The sequence below is a fragment of the Tasmannia lanceolata genome, unplaced genomic scaffold (assembly GCF_043159265.1).
Source record: "Tasmannia lanceolata isolate RefF3 unplaced genomic scaffold, GAP_Taslan_0.1 ptg000007l, whole genome shotgun sequence".
In the NCBI taxonomy this organism is placed as follows: Eukaryota; Viridiplantae; Streptophyta; class Magnoliopsida; order Canellales; family Winteraceae; genus Tasmannia; species Tasmannia lanceolata.
Genome location: NW_027518684.1, coordinates 1,372,659 through 1,396,990, shown reverse-complemented (window position 1 = coordinate 1,396,990; position 24,332 = coordinate 1,372,659). Strand labels below are relative to the sequence as shown.

Below are 24,332 nucleotides of genomic sequence, written 5' to 3'. Positions count from 1 at the left end.
TGATCTTCCCAATTTCTCTCCCACCACCACCTATGTTTCATCTTTTCCTATCTCCCTCTACTATTCTTTTTATCTTCTCCTTCTCTGTATGGTAAAATGAGAGAGTATAGCCTTCTCTACTCTCTCTGATGTGACCATTTTGTAATTTGTAGGCTCACCAATTTCTAATTGATGTTCGTCAGAGTAGGCGGCGCGCCCGGAATTTTGAATCGAATTTAATCCTGAAAGTGTGGATGTATGGATTGTCTATTGAACGAGAGAGAGGTAAAGGGGTGGGAGCAGTAAATATGGGGGAGGGAATTTCGGCTGTCTAAAATTATATGAGCTTGTCGTTTTTCGGTCGCCGCATATCTTTTTTTTTTGGTTTGTGTTCTCACTTGCCGCGGAAAATGGAGGGAAATGATGGACCTTTTTTGCCATGTCTGGCGGCGACGAAACTTACCAAATTTCGGGCGAAATTTTGAAAATTTCTACAATTTCGACGAAATTTGCAAAAAATAATAATATTTTTTTATTCCTTTACTGAATTTCAGCCAAAATTTTGGGAATTTCTGCAATTTCGGCGAAATTTGCAAAAAAAAATAAAAATAAATTATTCCTTTACTGGATTTCAGCCGAAATTTCAGACCAAACAAACAACATTTCATGCGCCTTTACCGAATTTCGCCCTAAATTTTGGGATTTCCGCAACCTACCTCAAAATTTCGGCAGAAACTGAAATTTAAAATCTTGCTTGTGAGAGCTTCTTGGGTCATAGCATTTGTCAACTCTTTAAATAATAAGAGACCCAGGAAAGCTTTTAAACGATCACTATTTTCCTTCTAAAGGAAAACAATCATAGTAAGACATGACCCCCCACCGTCTCAAGTCATGCATATTGTGACCGGATAATCCTAACCCTTGAACCAAGAGTTTTGTGTTTTGTCAGACAAGTTTTATTATTGGATTTCTAGAACATTGATAGAGGGTTATAATCGGTCGTCAAGGTGGGATCAAGGATGAAGATGGGGGCCATGGGGAACAACTAGATCAACAACCCTGATCGAATATCCAAGAAAACATCTAAGATCACGGTAGAAATGTTCATATAGCATCGTACTAGGGCCCAATTACATCCCTAAGCTTGCCCACAAGATTAAGGATCAGTGTTAGCTGCCACGATCATTAAAGGCGTGGCCCACGTGTATTAGTAGGCCATCCTCATCAAAGGTGTGCTTATTTTAGAGGAAGAGCCCATATCTTGGGGAAGTGATGTGTCGAACCTCTATTTTGAGGGAAGTGTATTTATGACCATAGTTAGCAAAGCATGTTACGGCGAAAAATACGGGATGGGAAAAATTGGAGTTTAATTAGGCGCTGGTTAAAAAAAACGTAGTAAAAAATAAGGAAACACAAACAGTGCGTTTAAAATTTTATCATTTACAAAATATAATGGAAGTAATGTTTGAAAATTGGCCAAAAAAACACATTTAATAAGTTTAAAATGTTTTCATAAAAAACACGTGTTTTTTCACTGTAAGAGTTTTAAACGGAATATTAAATTTAGGGCGATGATAAATTCGCAACCCTTAGGATAATCTGTACTCTTAAAGGGTGATGATAAATTCACATTCCAAGTGGTACGAATTATCCTAAAGGAGATGCGGATTTATCATTGCCCTAAATAAAATGTGGTTAAAAAAATGTCGTTTAAGACCTAGTTTTCTGAACTATGTTTATGAGTTATGACTACTTTTTTACACTATTGGGGCTGTACCATGTTAAAAAAGAGGCAAATATATCATTCCCTCTACAATTTTTAAGGAGAAATTATTAAAAAATGCAAACTTTTGCTGAAATTATGAATCAATGGCAGAATTTTGAAAATCACGAGAGAGGGGATGTCTGGTGCGTCAGATATGTTTTAGGACAAGAATATCCTTCTTGCTTTTCCCCCACCTTTTAGGCACGGATCATAATGCCATTTCACCTACCTTTTTCACTTTTTATCTTCTTCTCCCCCAAGTATTCCAAGCTGTAAAACTCCATTGCCATTAGAAAAAAAAACTCAATTGCCATTGCCATTAGAAAAAATTCCATTGTCATTGCCATTAGGAAAAAAAACTCCATTGGTTCTCTTTATTTTGCTCTGGATGATAAACTTAGGGAAATGTTATCCGCACCATTGTATTTTGATTAGGGCTTAAAAGTACAGTATGACCCGCACCATAGGATGATCCAAACCGTCCATTAGATGGGCCACAGCCTAAATAGGTTGTGCCCCAAAAATCATTTCCATAGGTTGATGATCCAAACCGTCCATTAGATGGGCCACAGCCTAAGTAGGTTGTGCCCCAAAATCATTTCCAAAGGTGGATCAACCTATGGAATGATTTTGGGGCACAACCTATTTAGGCTGTGGCCCATCTAATTGACGGTTTTGATCATCCTATGGTGCGGGCCATACCGTACTTTTAATAAAGTGAGCAGTGCCCTAATTAAAATACAGTAGTGCTGATAACATTTTCCTAAACCTATGCTCTGGTATGTCCATTGTCCTCCATTTTGTTTCAGATAATAATGGAACCACATTTCCATATTTGGTCGGTGGTGTACATGTGTTGAATAATGATAATATATTTATGTGCTGGTATCAGTATTTTAGACAGTGGAACCACTATAATTCTTTTTTTGGAACCACAATTCTAATTTTAGCAGCACCTTTTTAAATCTTGGAACCACTATCTTGGAAACAAAACCACTATTTATGACCTAGGAACCACTATTTTTATACTAGAACCACTCTTTTCATATTTGAACCGCTATTTTCATAATGCAAAAGCCACTCTTTTTATACTGGAACCACTCTTTTGTTATTGGAACCATTATTTTCATGATGGAATCACTCTTTTGATATTTGATCCACTCTTTTCATCATAGAACCACTCTTTTAATACTGGAACCATTATTTTCATACTGGAACCACTTCGTTCGGGAGTCTGAATGACCCTTCGAACTTCCGTTAGGAGTCCGGTAGTTTGTGACGGAAGTAGTACCAATCGGGAGTTCGACTCAGACTTTTGTTGGACTCCCGATTGGACTTCCATCGGACTTCCGACTGGGTACCACTTCCATCACAAACTACTGGACTCCTATCGGAAGTCTGAAGGGTCATTCGGACTCCCAAACAAAGCGGTTCCAATATGAAAAGAATGGTTCAGTATTAAAAGAGTGGTTCCATGATGAAAAGAGTGGATCCAATATCAAAAGAGAGGTTCCCTTATGAAAAGAGTGGATCCAGTATGAAAAGAGTGGTTCCAATATCAAAAGAGTGGATCCAGTATGAAAAGAGTGGCTTTTGCATTATGAAAAGAGTGGTTCCAATTTCAAAAAAGTAGTTCCAGTATGAAAATAGTGGTTCCTAAGTAAAAAAATAATGGTTTCGTTTCCAAGATAGTATTCCAAGATTTTAAAAGGTGTTGCCAAAATCAAAATTATGGTTCAAAAAGAAGAATTATAGTGGTTCTATGGTCTAAAATATTGATACTACCACAAAAATATATTATCACTGTCCAACACATATACACCATGGGCCAAACATGGAAAGAGTGGTTTCATTATTATCCATACCAAAATGGAGGATAATGGAATACCAAAGCATAGGTTTATTATCCGAAGTAAAATAAAGTGAACCAATGGAGTTTTTTTCCTTCTAATGGTAATGGCAATGTGTATGGAGTTTTACTGTTTGGAAGGCTTGGGAAAGAGGAAGATAAAAAAGTGAAAAGGGGTTGGTGAAATAGTACTGGGGTCCGTGCCTAAATGGTGAAGGTAAAGCAACAAGGGTATTATTGTCCTAAAAACTGTACGTTTTTTTAAAATAATTTTCTATTTTTTTAATAATTTCCCATACAATACAATAATTGAGAATGTTCCTCATTTATTCGCGATAAAATCAGGTGGCGCATTGTCCCATGCTCTTGCGTTAGAAACAGACCTAAAAGAACGCAAAATTTATTAAAAATCAAATAAATAATTTCAAAAGGCTGATGATAAATTCGCACCCCCTGTAGAATAATAATTCGCACCCTTGAACCTCAAAATGTGTTAAAGTCTCGGCTACATATCCTCCTTTAAAGTTCGTGCGAATTATCCTACAGGGGCGTGAATTTATCATCGCCCTTTGAAAAATATGATTCGTGAAGTTTCAGACATCAGAATTCTCTCCCCTTTGTTTTCTCATTCTAGAATTCCCCTGTTTTCCAAAACCCTAGAAAACCAAAATCCCCTTTCTCACGTCTTTCTCGCTTCTTCACCTTCTTTGTTAAGATTATTATACATTTCTTTTATTTTTCTTTCTTTTTAGATGGATTTCAAACGGCTCCTGGTACAAGCTATCTTTTGCCATTTTTATGAGGGTTTTAGTTCAGATAATTGAGATTTGTTCTTCCTTTAATCCTTTGCCGGATTTGAAGATCCGGCGAAAATGGCTTCTGAACTGGAGATGAGCGCGGAGCTTGAGCAGATTGAAGGCGAAATCCGTGATCATTTTCGAGCTCTTGCGTAAGATCTGATGCTTCCTATCACCACTAAACCCTAAATCTCTCTCTCTCTCTCTCTCTCTCTCTCTCTCTCAATTTGCTTCATCTCGCTTTTATGTTGTTCTTTTTCTTCTTAGATTGTGTTCTGAATGGCTTAATTCTATCGAGTAATGAAATCTCTGTAATTCGGATTAAAAAAAAAAAAACGTCTATAATCCTCAATATTTCATCTCTTTTAATTTACTCTGTTGCCTTTTCAGTTTGTTCTTATTATTCCTAGATTTGTTGCCTTTTCAGTTTTTTTTCTCTCTTCATCATTAAGTCCGTGGTCCGAATGGCTTTATTTTATTGTGTAATGAAACCCTCTGTAATTCGTATTAAAAGAAAAAAAAAGTCTATAATCCTCAATATTTGAACTCTTTTAATTTACTTTGTCCTGTTTTCAGTTTGTTCTTTTTGTTCTTAGGTTTGTTGCCTTTTCAATTTTTTCTCTTTCGATGGTTATGGCAGTGATCCGAATGGCTTCATTTCTATCGTGTAATGAAACCTATGTAATTTGGATTGAAAGAAAAACCTCACTTTCAATGATATGTTGTCATAAATAATCCAAGTTTCGGTTGGAGAAGCATGAGATAATTCAGCAATCGGATACTTTGTAGTGAATTCGCAAGCATGAAATTGATGCAATGTATATGAGAAAACAGCAGTCAGTATCGCAGAATAAAATGAAATAAAATGAGATGAACTTATTGGTAAGTATGAGGCATCAAGGAAAGGAAAGCTACTCAAAGTAAAGTTGATGAATGTGTGGAGGAAATCTGCTCGAACTGGAACTACCATGCAAATTATGCCCACGTCATTCGAGACATCTGCTCCCTCGCAATTCAATAGAAGAATTTGGATCATCTGGAATCCATTGTTTCCCCCTATCTATTAAAGGGTTAGTTAGAAGAATTTTGATTATCTAGGATGTTTTGTTCCCCTATCTTCTAGATATTGTTTCTAGGTATAGTTTTGTTGTTTTATAATCTCAATTGTAATTGTTTTTTTTTTTTTTTTTTCAATCTTGTCCCTTGACGCAAGCATGTGACGGACAGACAGACTCCTATAACCATGTAAGATTTGTTTACTTGAACAGAAAACTAAATTTCTTTCTAAAAGAAATTGAGTGGCTAATTCCAATAATATTTTTTTTACAAGCTACAAATAGCCATTCATATATATATATATATATATTTGTTACAGAATCGACCATTGATCAATTCCCCTTTTCTTTGGAAGTATTGAATACACCCATAATTATGAGCTTCGTGTTCCTATTCTTCCTCTTCCAAGAGACAACTTCCATACCTTTCGGAGTCTACTTTTATGAGATGAGAGCTGTAGAACACGAGGATTTGGATTAAGACCACTAATGAGATTTTCTTGGCTCAATCTTTTTCCCAGCATCACCGCCTGGAGTTTGTACTCTTGTGTGAACAATGATTCTGAATAATATCCTGGCCGTGGTTCATCTGCGACACCGGAGCCTTGTCATTGGCGATCACTATGCCTTGTGCCCCAGGCGGGGGAAGGTGTAAATCATATTTTTATCCACTAAGGTTTTCAGAGAGATCCGGTCACACATCCTAATCCGGTTGGGTATTTATTGGATGTTTCCCAATCACTTTTTCAGATATCTTCGAAAGATGAAGTCTTGCCCCTTGGGCTGAAAAGGGAAAGGCATTACGGAACTTGCCTTTCCGGCTGCGGTTTAGAAAGAAACAAACAAACCGTTATTCAAAGGAAAAACCATAGGCCTATTGAGTATCTTTCAGAAGGCTTTGTGTGTGATGGTTCAATTGGCTAGAGTGTTACCGAGCTTGTTGGGGGGGGGGGGGGGGGGTTATCTGATTCCATTCTGAGACGTTGGATTGAGATTTGGTTCAGCGGGGAGGCTCTCCCCCCTAACACACTCACTGACCCACACTTCTAGGTTCTTAAAGCTTAATTTTGATGGGTCCAGTCTTGGAAATTCGGGCCCAGTTGAGGTGGGAGGAATTATTAGAGATGGATATGGATTTGCTATTTGGGGTTTCTCTTGTCCAATTTGCTTTGATGAGGCTATTGAGGCGGATGTTAGTTATTCTCTGTAGGGTTTGATTGATTGATAGCAAAGATATTGACAACCTATGTTGCATGGATTATTTGCCACCCTATGCCGAATCCGTGACGACACATCTCCCCACGCGAATCGGATTTGGATTTGCGTGGGACACACCCGGATTCTTGTCGTAGCCGTGTCCCTAACGAATCCTCTTTTTTCATGCGAATCTGACTCATTTTTGTCTATTTTAAAATGCGAATCCTATATATGTTCCCCTTTAAGTGTGTTTTCTTGTTAACTTTTTTTTATTGGAAAGCACAAGCCATACTCTTTTAATAAAAACCCTAGCGCCTTGACCCCCTTCTTCCTTTGTCAACTCTCATAATAAAAACTCTACGCCTCGACCCTCCACCCTCAAAATTTTCATGAATATATATAAATACATATATCTATATAGATGTAAATTTATTATTTTTAATTTTTAAAATTTATTTTATTTAGAAATTACTGAATCCGAATCCTAATTTTTGGGGTTTGCCGAATCTGATGCCCCGAATCCTTGTCGGATCCCGACTCACGAATCCGAATCCATGCAACATAGTTGACAACATAACCGTGGAAGGCGACTTTTTTGAATGCAATCAGATGGCTGAACCAATTTGGCCTTGAGATTTGCTGATGCAATTGAAGAGATTTTGGATCGAGTGGAGGGCCACATAGTGAGGTTCTAACATGTTTGGAGGTCAGCAGATAACGATGTAGATTGACTTGCTAGATCCATGGTGGATAGGCTCCTTTTAAAATGCTTTGACTCTCTTCCCACTTTAGGTGCTTTTGTATTTTTTCTTTCCCTTCTTGGTGGATTCTAAGCTAACTATCGCGATCCTTTGGATATCCCCTTTCTTTTCTTCTTTTAATAACATCTTTTCTACCATTCCAAAAAAAAAAAACTGTTGCTTTTCTGACTTTGTTCTTGCTCTTGTGACCATTCTCATGCAATGAACTCCTATTTCAGTTTTTCTGTCCCAGGAGAAATGATGGGGGGGTGGGGGTGGGAAACTCTCCAAGGCATTCATAAAAAAACTGTTTCTGATTGGAGTTGTGATTGACAATTCTCCTTGTTTCTGGGGACTGATATATTCTCTACTTCTCTTCTGTTTCATCTTTCTCATGCAACGTTTATTACTGAAATAGTGGGCAGTTTCGCTTTGCTTTAGAAGTCCCAGTCAACCAGTTCATTTCCATGTCTTGTGCATTTGTCGGTGTTGTGTTTTTATATTGTATTCTTTACTCCTTTATCTTTCATCTTTTTCTTGAACAGATTATTTTTCATCATTTTTTTTTGAAACACTTATTGCAGAGAACTGATATATTGATTTCAGTTTTATGCTGCTTTCTACTACTACTATTACTTCTAATACAGTCATTGCTTGTAGTCGCAAGAGAGTATACTAGATGAATTGCGTTCTACTACTGCTGGTACTAATAAGCCAGTCATTGCTTGTAGTTGCAAGGGAGTATACTAGACGTTTTTGGTGGCATTGGTTTATTCTATTTTGCACACTGTAATGGTTCATAATCATGAATGATGTCCTCTCCTGCTACATTCTCATGGCTTGGTTGAGTTTGTAAGATTTACTTATTTATCTATTTTGTGGACTCTCATGTCTATTGCTTGTTTGCAAAATATTGCCTCATTCTTCGTTAATCGAACAGCCCATTCTTCATTAATCATGCTTAGCACTAAGGCTGCCGGTTATCTATGCTTTATGTGATAATAATGAAGACGTCTCTGTGCAGAAATGGCTTCCAGAAGCTGGATAAGATTAAAGACCCTAATAGGCAAACAAAGCAATTGGAAGAACTTACTGGGAAGATGAGGGAGTGTAAGCGGTGGGTTATATCAGCCATCTGCTTCCTTGTATCGTAATTTTGATCAATAGTTCTGTATTGACTTGAACCATCTCATTTTTCTCTACTTATTGAATGCATATTGCTCCCTTCCATTTGGAGAATAGAGTTGAAACAACTCTATTGAAGTCTGAAGTTTTTGTTACGTCTTTCATATGAAATAATTGCAAAATTTGTATACTTGTCTCTGGGTTATTTTCTGCTGACACACTCTAAAAGAGTCAATGCACATTTTGCTGGTCCATGGAAATTATTTCTTTCAGGTTGATCAAAGAATTCGATCGTGCAATTAAAGATGAGGAGAGTGAAAATCCTCCTGAGATTAATAAGCAACTCAATGAGAAGAAGCAATCCATGGTCAGTTGTGTTGATTCTCTTAGCTTTTATGTGTTTTCTTTGCAATCTTTCCATTATTTACCTTAAAAAAAGAATACAATCTATCGATGCAGATCAAAGAGCTAAACTCATATGTGGGCTTGAGAAAAACGTAAGTTAGCTTCCTCCATTTGATTGTGTCATATACATATGGTACAATGACTTCATGTATACACCTTTAATTTGTAGGGCTGCTGGCCATTCTTACCACATGCGATATACATGTGAAACTGATTTTGACAATTTATTTTGATATTATATACACATGGTAGTATTGGCAGGTGATCTAGAGGAAACATTGATAATGGAGTAAAACTTACTATATGTGCCTATATATATGCATTCACTCTTAGCTTTCCATGGTCTAGGGCTCTAGGCTACTCAAGTTTTTCTTAGTGCAAGTGAATATGATTAGCTGTGGTGCTTTCAATGTCAAGTGTAATCGAATAGTAGAAGTGTATAACTGGAAAATATTTTCTCATGAAATGTTGGGTTAACAAAAGAAAATTTATTTATTGATATTTTGGGAAGAAGGAACAAACATTTTATTTTATTGATATTTTGTTAATGCGTGATGCAACGTGGGTATTCTTGGTCTAAAAAATGCAGAGAATTGATCTTTGTTTCTGGGGAATGCCCAGAGTCAAACTTAAAACTCATAATCTAGATTGATGTATTTACTAAACAAGCATTTTCATGTTATATGAAAAAAATCTAATATTTATTTGTCCCATTTTTTGTATTGCCTATGAATGCGATGGGGCAATGTCTAAGTTTCAACTTGTTCCAGTGTGTGTATGTTTGAAGGAAGCTATTTTACTCCTTTGATTGGCCGGTGAGAGCTTGTTTGAATTGTAACGTACTAATATTCAATGAGAGGGAGTTTACGCTAAATTGGTCAAAAAATTGGTTTTCATTATCACTTCATTCTAAAGACTATACATTAGCTTTTACTTATTCTGTCCCAATTTATTTGGTTTAACTGGTGTTGATAATGTTATTTCCATTGTCTCATTTAGTTTGGTGGGATGCAGGTACACAAGTAGCCTTGGTAATAAAAGAGTCGAACTCTTTGATATGGGAGCTGGAGGTAGTGATCCTGCGCCTGAGAGCAATATTCAAATGGCATCAAGTGAGTCCTGTTTTCTCTACTTTCTGTGCACTATTGATCTGAGAATTATATTCTTTTTGTTAGAGTCACTAAGATGCTGGACGGGTCACAGCCTACAATAGCTAGATACGGATATGGATATAGATATGGGAGCATAGATAATAGCACTTTTCTAATCCTAAGGCACATACGATACGGTGCCCATATCATATGATACCAAGCAGGACAATATGAATAAGAGATTAGAAAAAATAATCTATATTTTTCGCATGAGAAGGAATTAATATTTTATTAATAAGGAGTTATTAGTATATTGATTATAGCATCTATGGGTCACAACTCAAGAGAAATCAAATGTTCTAATAAGTAGATATTTCCACCACAGCAATTCTTATATTAGGTCTCCCACCTTTTTCTCCATGTTTAAGTTTGATAGCAATCCTCTGAGCTCAGTTTGAAACATTGCTTGCCTTAATTATACCACTCAAATTCCTGGACATTCAATTATGCCCCATTAATGAGCCTCAGAATGGCTCGCCTTAAACTAACGTTCTTGTCCTTTAATGGAAAATGTGCTTTTGAAAAGAACTATTTCTATTGCTTTACTGCATTATTTTTGTTGCTTTCAACAAGTTACAAGGCATAAAGTGACTTTCTACCAACTTTATGTGATAATCTATAGAATGACTGACAAGAGCACGGTAGGATATACAATCAAATAATATTTGTGAGAAGAGAACAGAGTCCCATTAACATTTGGTTCTAATGTGGAAACATTAGATTTCTATTGCTTTACTGCATTATTTTTGTTGCTTTCAACAGGTTACAAGGCATAAAGTGATTTTCTACCAACTTTATGTGATTATCTATAGAATGACTGACGAGAGCATGGTAGGATATAAACCAAATAATCTGTGAGAAGAGAACAGAGTCCCATTAACATTCAGTTCTAATGTGGAAACATATCCTCCTACTTTTGTTTTTTCCTCCTTTCTCCCTCTCCCCCTCCTTCCATCTTGATGTTCGCCAGAATGATTTGGGTATCCTTATAACTTTCACAATATGGTTCATAATTGAAAAGGTCTAAAGGGGGCTGATTCATAATAAATCAGGAATTGACATCTGCTTCATTTTAAGTAATATGTATCATCACTTGTTTAAGATGTTCCAACTTGATTCGAAAGTCAGCCTCTGCTTGATTAGGGCATATTCAGCTCTATACTAGGTTAGCATGTATAATATTTATTGGGGCCATTAAAAAAAAAAATTCTTGGGGAACTGCTTATTATTCTTCCCATTTCAAAAAGAAAAGGTTAAGGCCATTATTCTTGGTCTTTTAGTTCATCTGAGATCAAATAGAGAATAGTTTTGTTATAGATCTCTCGTAGTTTTCTTCTAAATTCATTTTGGTTCCTTGGCAATGAACTATGTTGCAGCCCATGTTTAATTTTTAATGTGGTGGATGGTCATTGATTCTTCTTATCTTGTTTGTAGTTTATATTTTATAAACTCCTGAAGTTACTGTCAATGTGTATGCACACAATTTCTTTTCTTCACTTGCTTGCTTTGAGCCCTGTCGTGCAACTGCAAACATTATCTTGTTGGCTGTGGACTGAAAGCTGTTGAATTTGTTACCATCTAGCAATGTCTAATCAAGAGCTTATCAATGCCGGGATGAAGACGATGGATGAGACTGAGCAGGCCATTGAACGCTCCAAAAAGGTGTGCTACTAATGCTGCAGAATTTCATTGCCAGCATTCTTCTGTTATGTTCTATTTCTTTCGACGTAAAATGGGTGATAAAGAAATTTTATGCCCATTTCTACACTAAAAAAACGGAATGGGCATAAAATTTGTTTTACGTCCATTTTACGTCGAAAGCAACGGACAATTAAGTGTTTCTAACCTTGAAGGTTAACCTTGCCAAGGTTGTTGAGGAAACAGTTGAAGTGGGAGCTAAAACAGGAGTAACCTTGAAGGGCCAAGTAAGTAATCATTGAAATTCCCGGCTTGTATGTAATAACATATGCTATCAGGGGAGTTTCTTCTCCTCTTTTAAGGCCTTTTAATGTCTGGGATTTTCTTTTTGGATTCATCAATTCTGAAAATGTGCAGACTGAGCAAATGGGCCGAATCGGTAATGAGTTGGATACGATACAGTTCTCAATAAAAAAGGCTTCTCAGTTGGTGAAGGAGATTGGTAGGCAGGTTGTCCAATAATCCGAATTTTCTATGTTATTTATATCCATTCAATTTCTGAATTCTGATCAAAGTTTTCATTTCAGGTTGCTACCGATAAGTGCATCATGCTCTTTCTATTTCTTGTTGTTTGCGGCGTAATAGCTATTATCATCGTCAAGGTACTCTCTCTCTCTCTCTCTGTCTCTCTCCATATAATAGATAATACTCTATGTTGCATCAATTCGGGTACAAGTGTTGAACTCCGATACGAGTATCAAGTGTCGGGTTCAGCAAACCTCAAAAATGAAAGATTCGCGGATTCACCAATAATATGATTATAACAAGTAACATTTTAAAAAATTAATTATGTCAAGTCAATATAACATTTGATTTTTGTATGAAGATATACAATTAGGATGGATAAAGCTCAAAACGTGCAGTAATTGTAAGTGGTGGTAGTAATATTCAAATAAAAAAAAAATATGACAGAGATCTAGAGGTGCCGCAGTGAATCCTGGAGTGTTGGAATCTAAAAAGTGTCTGAGACAATTATTTCGCCCATTTAGAAGAATCCATGTAACATTTTGTGAAACAACCAGTTACTCCAAGAGCTTGAGCTGTTGGAGAAGGCGTTATTTAATCTTTTGTAATTTTAACACTACCCCTTATGTGTGGCCGGCCCCTCTTTTAGGGTTGTCCTACATGTGGCCCCTCTTTTGGGTTTGGCCATTGTATTTGGATTTTTGCTATCAAGGAGGTTTGAACTCAGGACATTTGGCTCTGATACCATGTGAAACCACCAATTACTCCATTAGCTTAAGCTGTTGGAGACAGCGTTATTTAATCTTTTATACTTTTAACACATTTTATCGATTCTAAATTGATATTTGTGTTTGTTAGATCGTCAACCCGAACAACAAAAACATCAGAGACATACCCGGATTGGCACCGCCAGCTCCAACATCGAGGAGATTATTGTCAGTAAAATCAATGGGAGCTTTCCATTAATTATCCTGATTCCCGAGGCGGCTCATATTTATTTCCCTACTGGGTTACAGCCGAAACTTGAATCCATGTGTGATACACGTCATGAACACGGGGGGAGGTAAGAGAGCAACCCATTTGGTGAGCCAGTTACTTGCAATTCTATTGGGTTTGTGTAATTCTTGTTGCAGAGTTGTGCATATTCTGATCATGATTATTTACCCTTGTAAATCATATTTAGAAGCTTTCCTCCCTTTTTTTTGGTTCAGTTGCTCGAGTGATTTGTCATTGTAAGCCTTTGAAGACTCTGTGTTACTGCTCCAAGCTAAGGGCGGTATTTCTCAACTTGCATCAACAGATTTGCAGCTTTTGCAACAAAGTTTTTCTAAATAATTTGGTAGAAGTTTTTGTGTGATTTCACCAAATGTGCTGTAATTGGCGTTATGCTGTTACTAAGGTTGTGTTCGGCTACCATTAACGTAAGGGATTCTGTGGATTTTCTGCTGCGGAGAATGAAAGAATTGAAAAGAAAGTGATTCACCCAAAACTTAGATTGAGACAGAGGGACCATCGCATAAAGGTGTGAATTTCCACACTCATTCTTATCATGTGGAAATACACGTGTGAGGGATCAAAAAGCAACTTAATAGAGGTGTAGGCTCATAAATTTTGTCTCCTGGTGAACATGGGTGGGCCCGTAGACGATGATGGGCCATTACGAAAAATTACAAGTGATCCATCGATCCTAATCGTTCATTTGATGGGTTTTCTTTATCTCACTTATCTGGTTGTTTTTAGGCCCTACATTTGATCTTGATCGTCCACTTGATAGATCAAACTTGATCACTAGTATTAGTGACTCAAAAATGACTCCAGTAATCTACTGGACCTCATTCCAGTCTCGTTGTATGATTGGATCCAAAGGCTTTTTTGTTTCGGGTTTCTCCAAGAAAATCCAAACCATTGGTTTTTCTACTCCTTTAATGTGGGCCCATCCGTTAATCAAGAGTGGGGCCCACAATTTCATATTCACTCCCTTCTGATCTGAAGCACCATTTACCACAAGATTAGAACATTTATGTTGTACAGGATCTAGGTCTCCGGACGTGGGGCCCAGTTCATAAAATCCTAATCATTCCTTTGTTGGGCCACTTCATGTCATAGAGGATAAAAATAAAATTAGCCCAAACAAGGAGGACATTTTTGTCATTTGAAATTCGGAGCTCAGAACGCATTCCTTATCAGATTATATCTGATCCGTCTCTATATGCCACGTGTACGGTCTTAATCAACTCAGTCGAAAATTTGGATTTGCCGCCTTTGGTCGGTTCCGTTACCGAACCTGAGGTTCGGATATTTCCGACCCACGTCAGTATTTAGGGTTTAGGGTTTTAACTTCCATTTCTTCTTCGAGGAGAGGAGGAGGAGTTCCATTTCATCTGGTTCGTTTATGCAAAAGATCTGATCTTGTATTCGTATTTTTCTTTGTGAGCTTGAATTTCTTGTAAGTTTTTTTTTTTTTATTAGTACTATCCTTTTACTCACGGAGAGATTTGTTGATTTTCCGCCTTTATTCATTGATTTACGGTTCTGGAAGCCATCTGATAGTGAAATCTCTTTTCGTTACCTATTTAGCCTCCTGAAATGAATGAAATTAGGGTTTTGACCGAAGATTCTTGAAGCTACCTAGGCATTTTAACTTCCTGTTTTGGAGAAGAGTAGGTAAAGAGAGAGATAGAAAAAAAATTGTGATGGAATCTCTTGTATGCGAGGCAGAACCAGTTCGTGTGAAGATCTACAGTTTTCAACGATGATAGCTGTAAATGAATTATGATTTTTATTTATAAGGAAAATCGAGTCCGGACGCGTGCTTACATTTTGAATTAGGGTTTCTGGAAAATTAGTTTTTAGGGTTTCAGTATTATTCATGTCGAGTTCGGAAAATGGGTCATCTTGTAGCAGAGAATTAGATCCTGTCTTGAAGGATCTTTCAGAGAAAAAACAGAGCTTTCGTCGGAATGTTGTTTCGTTGGCAACTGAGCTCAAGGATGTTCGCAGCCGGCTGGCCTTGCAGGAAGAATCCTTCGTCCGAGAAACCCTAACGAGACAGGTAAAAGATTTTTATTTTTTGGTTAGTGATATCGGCACTTACCTTGTTTTGATAATTACTCTAATTCACCATGTCTTTTCTGTTTTTCTAATTGGCTCCTAATAGCTTTTTGTGGATCATGTTTGACAGCTGGATACGCAATAAAAGACAAGGTGATTTAGTGCTACTATAAAAACATGGTGGTGCTAATATCAGTGGACTTTTTATTTTTTATTAATATGGTGTAAGCCCGTATTTGCCGGTATTTTTTCAAAAAGACTACTCCTTAGGATGACCCAAACCGTCCATTTGATGGGCCACAACGCAAATAGAATGTGCCCAAAAAATCATTTGATAGGATGATCTTAGCCCTCCGATCTATAGAGAAACTGCTTATCATGGAAACCTCTATAAATCGGAGGGTTGGGATCATACTATGAAAATGATTGTTAGGCCCCTACCTATTTATGCTTTTGACCCATCAAATAGATGGTTTGATCATCCTATGGTCTTTTTGAAAAAAAACTGGACTCTATAAGATGATCCTAGCCCTCCGATCTATATAGGAATTGCATATCATGGAAACCTCTATAGATCGGAGGCTTGGGATCATCCTATGGAAATGATTGTTGGGCCCCAACCTATTTACGCGGTGGCCCATCAAATGAATGGTTTGGATCATCCTATGATCTTTTTGAAAAATACTGGACTATACGGGCTCACACCATATAAGAATTCATCACTATGATTTTTGTTTGTTGTTAGTACGAAGATGAGTGATTTGTGGTTTTGGGGTATTGTAGGTGGCCGAGACGAAGGCAAGAAGCATGGAGGAGGAGGTATGTCGATTGCAGAAAAACTTGGAAGAGAGGAACGAGTCTTTGCAGGTATCTACATCTAGTGCAGAGCAGGTGAGGATTTTTGGGGCTTTGAAGAGAGCTGTTTCTTGTTCTTGTTTTTCTTGATTTGGGATTTTCGTGCCTTACAAATCTAGTACATATAACTTTTTTCCTATTTTTCTTTTTGTCTGTTTAGTGTTGTAATTTTATTTGTTTGTTTGGTACTTTTTTTTGTGCTTATCTGCTTTTGTTTGCTCTCGTCCCCATTAGGCCTGCTTTTTCAACCTCCTTTCCGTGGTTCTTGTGTCCTTTTTCGAGTCCCCACAGTGGTTTCCCTCTTTTCTGAAACTTAAGTTTTGATTCTTTGCTTTTCCTATCTAGGGCTTCTGAAAATGAAAAGGCCATGTGAGAAAAAAGTCGTGTTTAAGTATTGTACAGCTGTAAAAAAACCCAACAGCAATAAATAGAAGAGGACAACCTTCAATATGTCCTAATTTTCATTTATATGATTGTTAATTTTCTTCAATTCTCTCTTAACCTGAATTTAGATGGCCGCTCCCTTTGCAACCCCGGATTGGCTACCATTAAGGGCATTTTCATGAATGGGGAGGGCCATACTTTCTTCTCCGGGCCCGCCGATAGGTCACACTTTACTTCTTTTTTTGAAAGGTAAACGATTTTATTAATAATGCAGAGTTTGTTACAATGAAGTGACAAGATGTCCTCCTAAAATAACAGTATTGCATCAAGCCCAATAAACAGTGTTACCCGCCACCAGTGGGATATGAAGAGCAGTGAAAAAACCTCTAGGCGATCCTCAATTCCCCCACATAATCTGACCGAAAAATCAACATCTCATCTCTATCCACCTCTTTTGCCAACTTGTCTGCAGCCTCATTTGCAGACCGGCGCATGTGCTGAAATTTTGGATCCCTTATTTCCACAAGATCCCTAATTTCCGCAACGATGTCCGTAATTGCCCAAGGACCAATGGCCTTGTTGGAGGCCCAAGATATAACATTAGACGAATCGCCTTCTACTATTAAATGACCACAACCATGATTATCAAACCACCTCAATTCCCATAAAAGTGCGCGGGCTTCCACTTCACTTGCATCACAACAGCCTGTCGGTCCGGAGTATGAAAGAAGTGTAGATCCCTCATAGTCCCTGAATAAGCCACCAATCCCAGCACGACCCAGATTTCCTTTGGAGCTACCATCAAAGTTCCATTTGTTGGCAGGGTCCATCTAGGCTCAATAGGCTGCTTCTTCTTCTTTTCAAAGATTACAATCTTGCAATTTCTTAATACATCCCAAAAGCTGTAACTTGATCCATCCTTCCCAATACCACTCCACCCTATAATATCTGCTTTGATGTCAACAGCAATTTTATCGCAATTTTATCCCAAGTACCAATTATTCCTCTAAATACTTGGTTGTTCCTTTCCTTCCATAGATGCCAAATCAACACGAAAGGTACAAGTTTCCACATGGCTCTACCTACCTCTCCAATGATGGTCTTAATAGACCCTTGGAGGGCCTATTGAAGGCCAAAAGAGCTTATTGTTCTCATCCAAAGTCGAAATGAGAACGAGCGGTGAGCAAAAAGGTGGTTCAGAGATTCCTCCCAACAATAAAAGAAAATGCACCTACTTGCCGTTTGAAATTTCCTCCTGTTCAATCGATCACACGTATTGATTTTCTTCCTGGCAACAGTCCAAGCAAAATGCCACTACCCTAGGGGGAGCTGCCGCTTTCCATATCCTTGAGCATCATGATACAACCCTATCCAAAGAAACCAACACAACACAACTCAACTAAGCCTTTGTCCCAAAATAGTTGGGGTCGGCGCCTATCCAAAGAAGCCAACATGTAGAAAAGAGCGAACTGAAAAATCACTTGCAGGGTCAGGGGACCAAATACACTGATTATCCAAGGATGACGAACAATAGCATGACTGAAGACGGGACAGAAGCAAAGACAGGCAATGAGTTTCACAATCTTTCAGGTTACGCCTAAGTCTAAGGGACCACACTACCCTCCCATCCCCGCCTCTCTCCATGTAATCACTTACCCTGGCCTCCCTATCAGCCGTTAAAAGATAAAGGCTCGGAAAGGCATGGCACAACAACGACTCACCTAATGATGGATCTACCCAAAATCTTGTCCCCTCCCCCCTCCCCACTACGAACCTAACCAAGGGTTGATAGAAAGGTCTGCACTCACAAATTGACTTACATGCCCCCGAGCCTTTCCCTAATGACGGGTTTCTATTCTCCCAATCCCCCCATTCCCTCCCGTACTTTTCCCCAATGATTTGATGCCATAAACTCATAAAGCATTCTTCTCCTCCCCATATCTCCATAGCCAGTTTCTAAGAAGAGCCATGTTCCTCAACTTTATGTTACCGATCCCGAGTCCTCTATACCTCTTCAATGTGCTTACCTTCCTCCAATTCATTAAATGTTATAATTTCTGCTTATTTTCTCCCCCTTCCCACAAAAAGTCCCTTTGCAACTTCTGAATCATTTTCCTCACTTTAAATGGTGCTCTATATAATGTCAAGAAGTACGCTGGAAGATTTTTTTGAAAGAGATAGAGTAGTTAAGTGATATCCGATTAAAATAGTAGTGACGCTGTCTTTGAGTAGTCTGAGGCTATAATTTAGAGTAATGATATTGTTAATTCCTTTTTTATTGAACTGACTCCTTTATTTATTTGTGCCTGTTACATTGGTTTATGTGACCCAGTACCTCAAGGAATTAGATAATATTCGATCACAACTGTCCGTTATTCAAGCAACTGCAAATGCCAGTGCCGCATCGGCCCAATCAGCGCAGCTTCAATGTTCAGCTTTGTTGCGAGAATTAGATGAGAAGAACACTTCATTAAATGAACATGAGGAGCGAGTGAACATGCTAGGAGAGCAGTTAGATCTTTTGCAGAAGGATCTTCAAGCAAAGGAAACTTCTCAAAAGCAACCGAAAGATGAAGTTCTGAGAATTGAACAAGACATTATGCAAGCGGTTGCCAAAGCTGGATATAGCAAGGATGGTGAACTGAGAAGGATTTTAGAGGTGGTGTCTCCCAAGAACTTTGAGAAAATTAATAAACATTTAAGTGCAAAGGATGAAGAGATTGCCAGACTGAGAGACGAGATCAGGGTTATGTCTGCTCATTGGAAACTTAAAACAAAAGAACTTGAATCACAGGTTTGTTCTTGTTCTGATATAATTGAACTGTTCGTTGTGTGTTCCACTGTTTGAAAATTTGATCAAGTTCTCCAGAACCTGGTGAGTTGACCCAACTGGATAACTTGAGTCAAATTGTGGGGCTTATTTTGGCGGGTAAACGAATTGCATTCTGGACTTAATTTCTATACAAACTTTCACCGAAACAGAACCTTTTGTACATCTAGATATTTTTAAACTCATGGAATACCTGATCCACGACTTGAAATACTCATCAGGTTACTATTCACTCGACAATTTCTGAATAAATTGATTTCTTAGTTTTCCTGCAAAAGACTGCAACTGAGTCTGGAATGAGATTTTTAAATTCTGCTTTAGTATTCTGGTCATAGTGGATTGACGAGCCCAATTTCGTTTCAGTCCTTTATATTTTCTTTTCTTCCAGAACCCTAGATCTAGTGATTTCTATTGCTTTCTTTTATATTTCAAAGAAACACTCCTACTTTGTTATTTCCCACCACAATCCCTGATCATTTCGAAGAAATTTTTTCTCTATTTAGGATAGTTTAGTTTCAGTTTACACACTAATTCCATCCAAAATCTAATCGGATTTATTGCATGCTTGAACTAAAAGTAATGAATTCTACTGATTCCTTATTAGTTTATACATTGAAAATACAACCTTCTATTATGTTGTTACCCAACACTTATTTTCCTTGATTATTTTGAAAGAAATTTTCATTTATTTATTACAATTTACTATCCAAGCCATACATAGTGAACCAATAGCAGCTTGTGCTTTTCATTTTTGTTGTTGTTTAACTTGTCTTTTTTTTTTTTTTGTATAGAAAAAATTAGATTCTTTAAAGCTCAAACGCAGAAATTTTGCTCGATAAAAGTGGACTGGACTCCCCGTTGAAGTCCTTGTTGAATCCAAATCAAGTTTCGAGGTTCTTAAATATGAGCTTTTATATGGTGGCAGACCGTGTAACAAGAAGGGCGGGAAGCCCATCCTTGATATTTGATCCAACAGCAGCCCCTTTTTTTGACTTTTAGGGTGCTGCTGTTGGATCAAATGTCAAGGGTGGGCTTCCTGCCCTTGTTGGTGTACGGTCGGCCACCATATAATTTCTCCATAAATATTACTATGTTTATTCACTTTGTAATTGCTTCTTCACTGTTTGCCTAACAGTTAGAGAAACATCAGAGAGCTGATCTGGAGCTGAAGAAGAGAGTAATGAAATTGGAGTTCTGTCTTCAGGAAGCTCGGTCCCAGACACGGAAGCTTCAGAGGGTATTGGATAATTTTTCAATCTCATATACTCTGTAGTTGTATTTTCTTTACGTTCTTTCCTTTAGCAACTATTAGTTTAGGAAAATTGTTTTGTTCAGTCGTGGTATTGATTCTTTCTTGTACTTTTGCATCTACCTCTTTATCATTGATTTACCTTTACTAATCTGAGTAATCAGACATAAATGTGGTTATATTAGAAAATGCGACCGATTTGTCCCTGAGATTATATATGCTATCATATAAATATTACTTCATTAAACCATGGATGGAAACATATATCATGTAAGAACTTATGAACAGAAACAGAGATAGCTTTAGGGTTTTGTTACTTGGATTCTGAACAGGCAACACAAATCTCAGACACGTGTCAGATTTCAATACTTTAGGATTTATTGTGACAATTCTAGATTTTTTTGTCTATTTTTTTTGTAATTAATTCTACGGAAAAATTTACAATAATCACATGTTTTGAGTTTTGTTTATTCTTTTAGTAAATTAGTTATATGGAAATTAAACATATATTTGCTGAAGGAATGCCAAATTGAAGGGCGCCCCCATTGGATCCACGCACCAAAGGGGCTTTATTATTCCTTTACATTTTCCAGTGCTGATGTGGATCCAATGCGGGTGCCTTCAGTTTAGCATTCTGCTATTTACTTAACCTACCAAAATTATATATATATGAGAAAACGGTTTCTACACACTACGTTAAAATACAATGGAAGAAAACGGTTTCTACACACAAGTGTAGATAAGTTATCTACTCACCACCTTAAAATACAATGGAAGGCATATTGTTTGGGTGATCCAAACCATTCATTTGATTGGCCTTCACATAGATAGGGTGTCCACAAAAAATCAGCTCCATAGGATCATCCCAACCCTACGATTTGTGGAGGTAAAATGGACGTGTATATACCTTCACAAATCTGTCCATTTTTTGCCTCCACGGTTTGAAGGGTTTGGATGATCCTATGAAGCTGATTTTTTGGGCACACCCTATCTATGTGAGGGTCCATCAAATGAATGCTTTGGATCACCCAAACAATGTGGGCCCCCACTGTATTTTAAGCTAGTGTGTAGAAACCGCTCTCTCTCTCTCTCTCTAGATATATATATATATATATATATATATATATATATATATATATATATATATATATATATATATATATATATATATATATGAGGAAAGTGTTGGTGAGCTTAAGCTCACCAAACTTATGGTGAGCTTAAGCGCCCCAATCACATGGGTCCCACATTTTCTGTGGTGATCCAAACCATTCATTTGCAAGGCACTATCATAGATAGGGTGTGTACCAAAAATCAGCTCCATAGGATTATCCTAACCCCACCATTTGTGGAGGACAAAAATGGGCAGATTTGTGGACAAATAATGTCTGTCCATTTTGACCTCCACAAATGGATGGGTTAGGATGATCCTATGGAGCTGATTTTTGGTACACACCTCATCTATGTAAGGGCCTTTCAAATGAATGCTTTGGATCATCCTAACAAAGTAGGCCCCAATGTGATTGGGCGCTTAAGCTCACCAACACTTTCCTCTCTCTCTCTCTCTCTCTATATATATATATATATATATATATATATATATATATATATATATGAGAAAACATTTCCTATACACTTGTGTAGGTAAGTTACCTACACACTAGCTTAAAATACAGTGGGGGCCCACATTGTTTGGGTGATCCAAACCATTCATTTGAATGGTCGTCACAGAGATAGGGTGTCCACAAAAAATCAGATCCATAGGATCATCCCAACCCTACGATTTGTGGAGGTAAAATGGACGTGTATAAACCTTCACAAATTAGTCCATTTTTTGCCTCCATAGTTTGAATGGTTAGGATGATCCTATGGATCTGATTTTTTTGTGGACACCCTATCTATGTGAGGACCATTCAAATGAATGGTTTGGATCACCCAAACAATGTGGGCCCCCACTGTATTTTAAGGTAGTGTGTAGGTAACTTACCTACACAAGTGTGTAGGAAATGTTCTCTCTCTCTTTCTCTCTCTCTCTCTCTCTCTCTATATATATATATATATATATATATATATATATATATATATATATATATATAGGGAAAGGTGTGCGTACTCGGTCGAGTAGATAAGCTTATCTACTCGGTCGGGTTAAAAACAGTGGGGGCCCACATTTTTGGGGTGATCCAAACCATTCATTTGAAAGGCCCTTACCTAGATAGGGTGTCCACAAAAAATCAGCCCTATAGGATCATCCTAACCCATGCAACAGGGGAGGGAAAAATGGGGAAAAATGGACAAACACAGCTTGTCCATGAATCTGCCCATTTTTCCCTCCACTGTTGGATGGGTTAGGATGATCCTATGGGGCTGATTTTTCGTGGACACCCTATCTAGGTAAGGGCCTTTCAAATGAATGGTTTGGATCACCCCAAAAATGTGGGCCCCACTATTTTTAACCCGACCGAGTAGATAAGCTTATCTACTCGACCGAGTACGCACACCTTTCCCATATATATATATATATATATATATATATATGTTTTTTGTGAAATACTATTATATTGCCTGTTATAACCAAGGTTTTAAATTTCGGTTTTGGTACCGATTTCAGACCCTACCGAAATCCGAAATTTAGGGCTGAAATCTCGTAAAAATTTAAAAAGATTATTTAATTAATTTCGGACAGAAATTCCCAAATTTTGGCCGAAATTTTCTAACATTTCTTTTTAATAAATAAATTTTCTCGAAATTTCGTCCGAAATTCTCAAAATTCCAAAACTTCGGCCAAAATTTGGGATTTTGCGAAACTCCGGATTTCAGCAAATTTCGGTTTCGGTCTCCACCGAAATTTCAAACCATGGTTATAACTATATTATCATGTAAAAGAATCAACATTTGAATTAATTAAAATATATTAGTGAATCCATGAATCTTTTTTCTGAGGTTAGCTGATTCTAACACGTTGATTTCGTCATCTTTATAGCTTATAGATTTTCAGATCATGATTTGATGGGTGACTGATGTGATTGCTTTGTTTCTTAAACATAGGTGGGAGAGAGAAGAGAGAAAGCTCTCAAGGAACTGAGAGAGCAGCTAGCTACTAAGAAACAGAGTGAAGATGAGAGCATTAACAAGCAGAACTTTTGGGAGAGCTCTGGTTTCAAGATTGTGGTTTCCATGTCTATGTTGATTTTGGTGGTGTTCTCAAAACGGTAAAATCCATTCTCTTTTCTCCTATCGTATACATGTATAAAAATGAACAAAGATACAGCCCGCTGTCTAAAGCAGAACAGTTTCTGTTGTTTCTATTTCTTTTACTTATTTAAATCTGCCTTTATCTATTAGATTCAATTTTTCTATCATGTCCACTGTAATTGTATTAAAAAAACTCAATGGGGTCCACAGTATTAGATGGTCCAAACCATTCATTTGTTGGGCCTTACATAAGCTGTGCCCCAAAAATCATCTCTATTATAGGATTGATTCTAATCCTAAATCAGTAGGCTTGTACTAATTTCAAAGTAATTTTCTGGGTCAGATTAGCTTGTTACTGCAATTAGAATTTAGAACACTATTCATGCAACCTGTCAAACCTTGTAAATTTTATGGCCAAATTATGATAATGTTCCTCCAAATGCTTATTTATTTGTTACGTCTTAATATAAAAAGAAAACACTCAATTGTCAGCCACTCTCCCTGTCCCCCGAGGGTTTCTTTTGATGCAACAAGGTGTCCTG

General features: G+C 37.4%; 2 protein-coding genes across 6 annotated transcripts; both read left to right on the top strand.

The window, feature by feature from the left end:
- The first annotated feature begins 3,983 nt into the window (after window positions 1-3,983).
- LOC143881360 (putative plant SNARE 13) lies at window positions 3,984-13,571 on the top strand. 2 transcript variants are annotated; one of them, XR_013251926.1, is made up of 11 exons: window positions 3,984-4,542; window positions 8,407-8,499; window positions 8,781-8,874; window positions 8,967-9,004; window positions 9,927-10,024; window positions 11,646-11,725; window positions 11,932-11,988; window positions 12,119-12,211; window positions 12,289-12,363; window positions 13,085-13,286; window positions 13,436-13,571. XR_013251926.1 is itself a non-coding variant. In XM_077384393.1 (10 exons), the coding sequence occupies exons 1-10, from the start codon at window positions 4,466-4,468 to the stop codon at window positions 13,190-13,192; spliced, it is 813 nt and encodes a 270-aa protein (XP_077240508.1). In that variant the 5' UTR covers window positions 3,985-4,465; the 3' UTR covers window positions 13,193-13,571. The 2 variants fall into 2 exon arrangements, 1 of the variants encoding a protein (XP_077240508.1); XM_077384393.1 differs by having other exon boundaries at window positions 3,985-4,542; window positions 13,085-13,571.
- A 993-nt stretch (window positions 13,572-14,564) lies between these two features.
- Window positions 14,565-23,939, top strand: LOC143881359 (nuclear envelope-associated protein 2-like). Of its 4 annotated transcripts, XM_077384389.1 has the most exons (6): window positions 15,147-15,278; window positions 15,408-15,430; window positions 16,061-16,168; window positions 18,849-19,310; window positions 20,482-20,583; window positions 23,644-23,939. In XM_077384389.1, exons 3-6 carry the CDS (start codon window positions 16,085-16,087, stop codon window positions 23,809-23,811), a joined length of 816 nt encoding a protein of 271 aa, XP_077240504.1. In that variant the 5' UTR covers window positions 15,147-15,278; window positions 15,408-15,430; window positions 16,061-16,084; the 3' UTR covers window positions 23,812-23,939. The 4 variants fall into 4 exon arrangements, with proteins under 4 accessions (XP_077240503.1, XP_077240504.1, XP_077240506.1 ...); XM_077384388.1 differs by lacking the exon at window positions 15,408-15,430 and having other exon boundaries at window positions 14,565-15,278; XM_077384391.1 differs by lacking the exon at window positions 15,147-15,278 and having other exon boundaries at window positions 15,394-15,430.
- Window positions 23,940-24,332: the final 393 nt, after the last annotated feature.

What these genes read in the sequence shown, in the direction of transcription:
- LOC143881359 (XM_077384388.1), top strand. Translation starts at nt 15,096, where the DNA reads ATGTCGAGTTCGGAAAATGGGTCATCTTGTAGCAGAGAATTAGATCCT. An exon ending in CTACATCTAGTGCAGAGCAG is followed by an intron (nt 16,169 to 18,848) that starts GTGAGGATTTTT and finishes TATGTGACCCAG; the next exon opens with TACCTCAAGGAATTAGATAA. An exon ending in CAAAAGAACTTGAATCACAG is followed by an intron (nt 19,311 to 20,481) that starts GTTTGTTCTTGT and finishes TTTGCCTAACAG; the next exon opens with TTAGAGAAACATCAGAGAGC.
- LOC143881360 (XM_077384393.1), top strand. Translation starts at nt 4,466, where the DNA reads ATGGCTTCTGAACTGGAGATGAGCGCGGAGCTTGAGCAGATTGAAGGC. An exon ending in AAGATGAGGGAGTGTAAGCG is followed by an intron (nt 8,500 to 8,780) that starts GTGGGTTATATC and finishes TATTTCTTTCAG; the next exon opens with GTTGATCAAAGAATTCGATC. An exon ending in CAATATTCAAATGGCATCAA is followed by an intron (nt 10,025 to 11,645) that starts GTGAGTCCTGTT and finishes GTTACCATCTAG; the next exon opens with CAATGTCTAATCAAGAGCTT.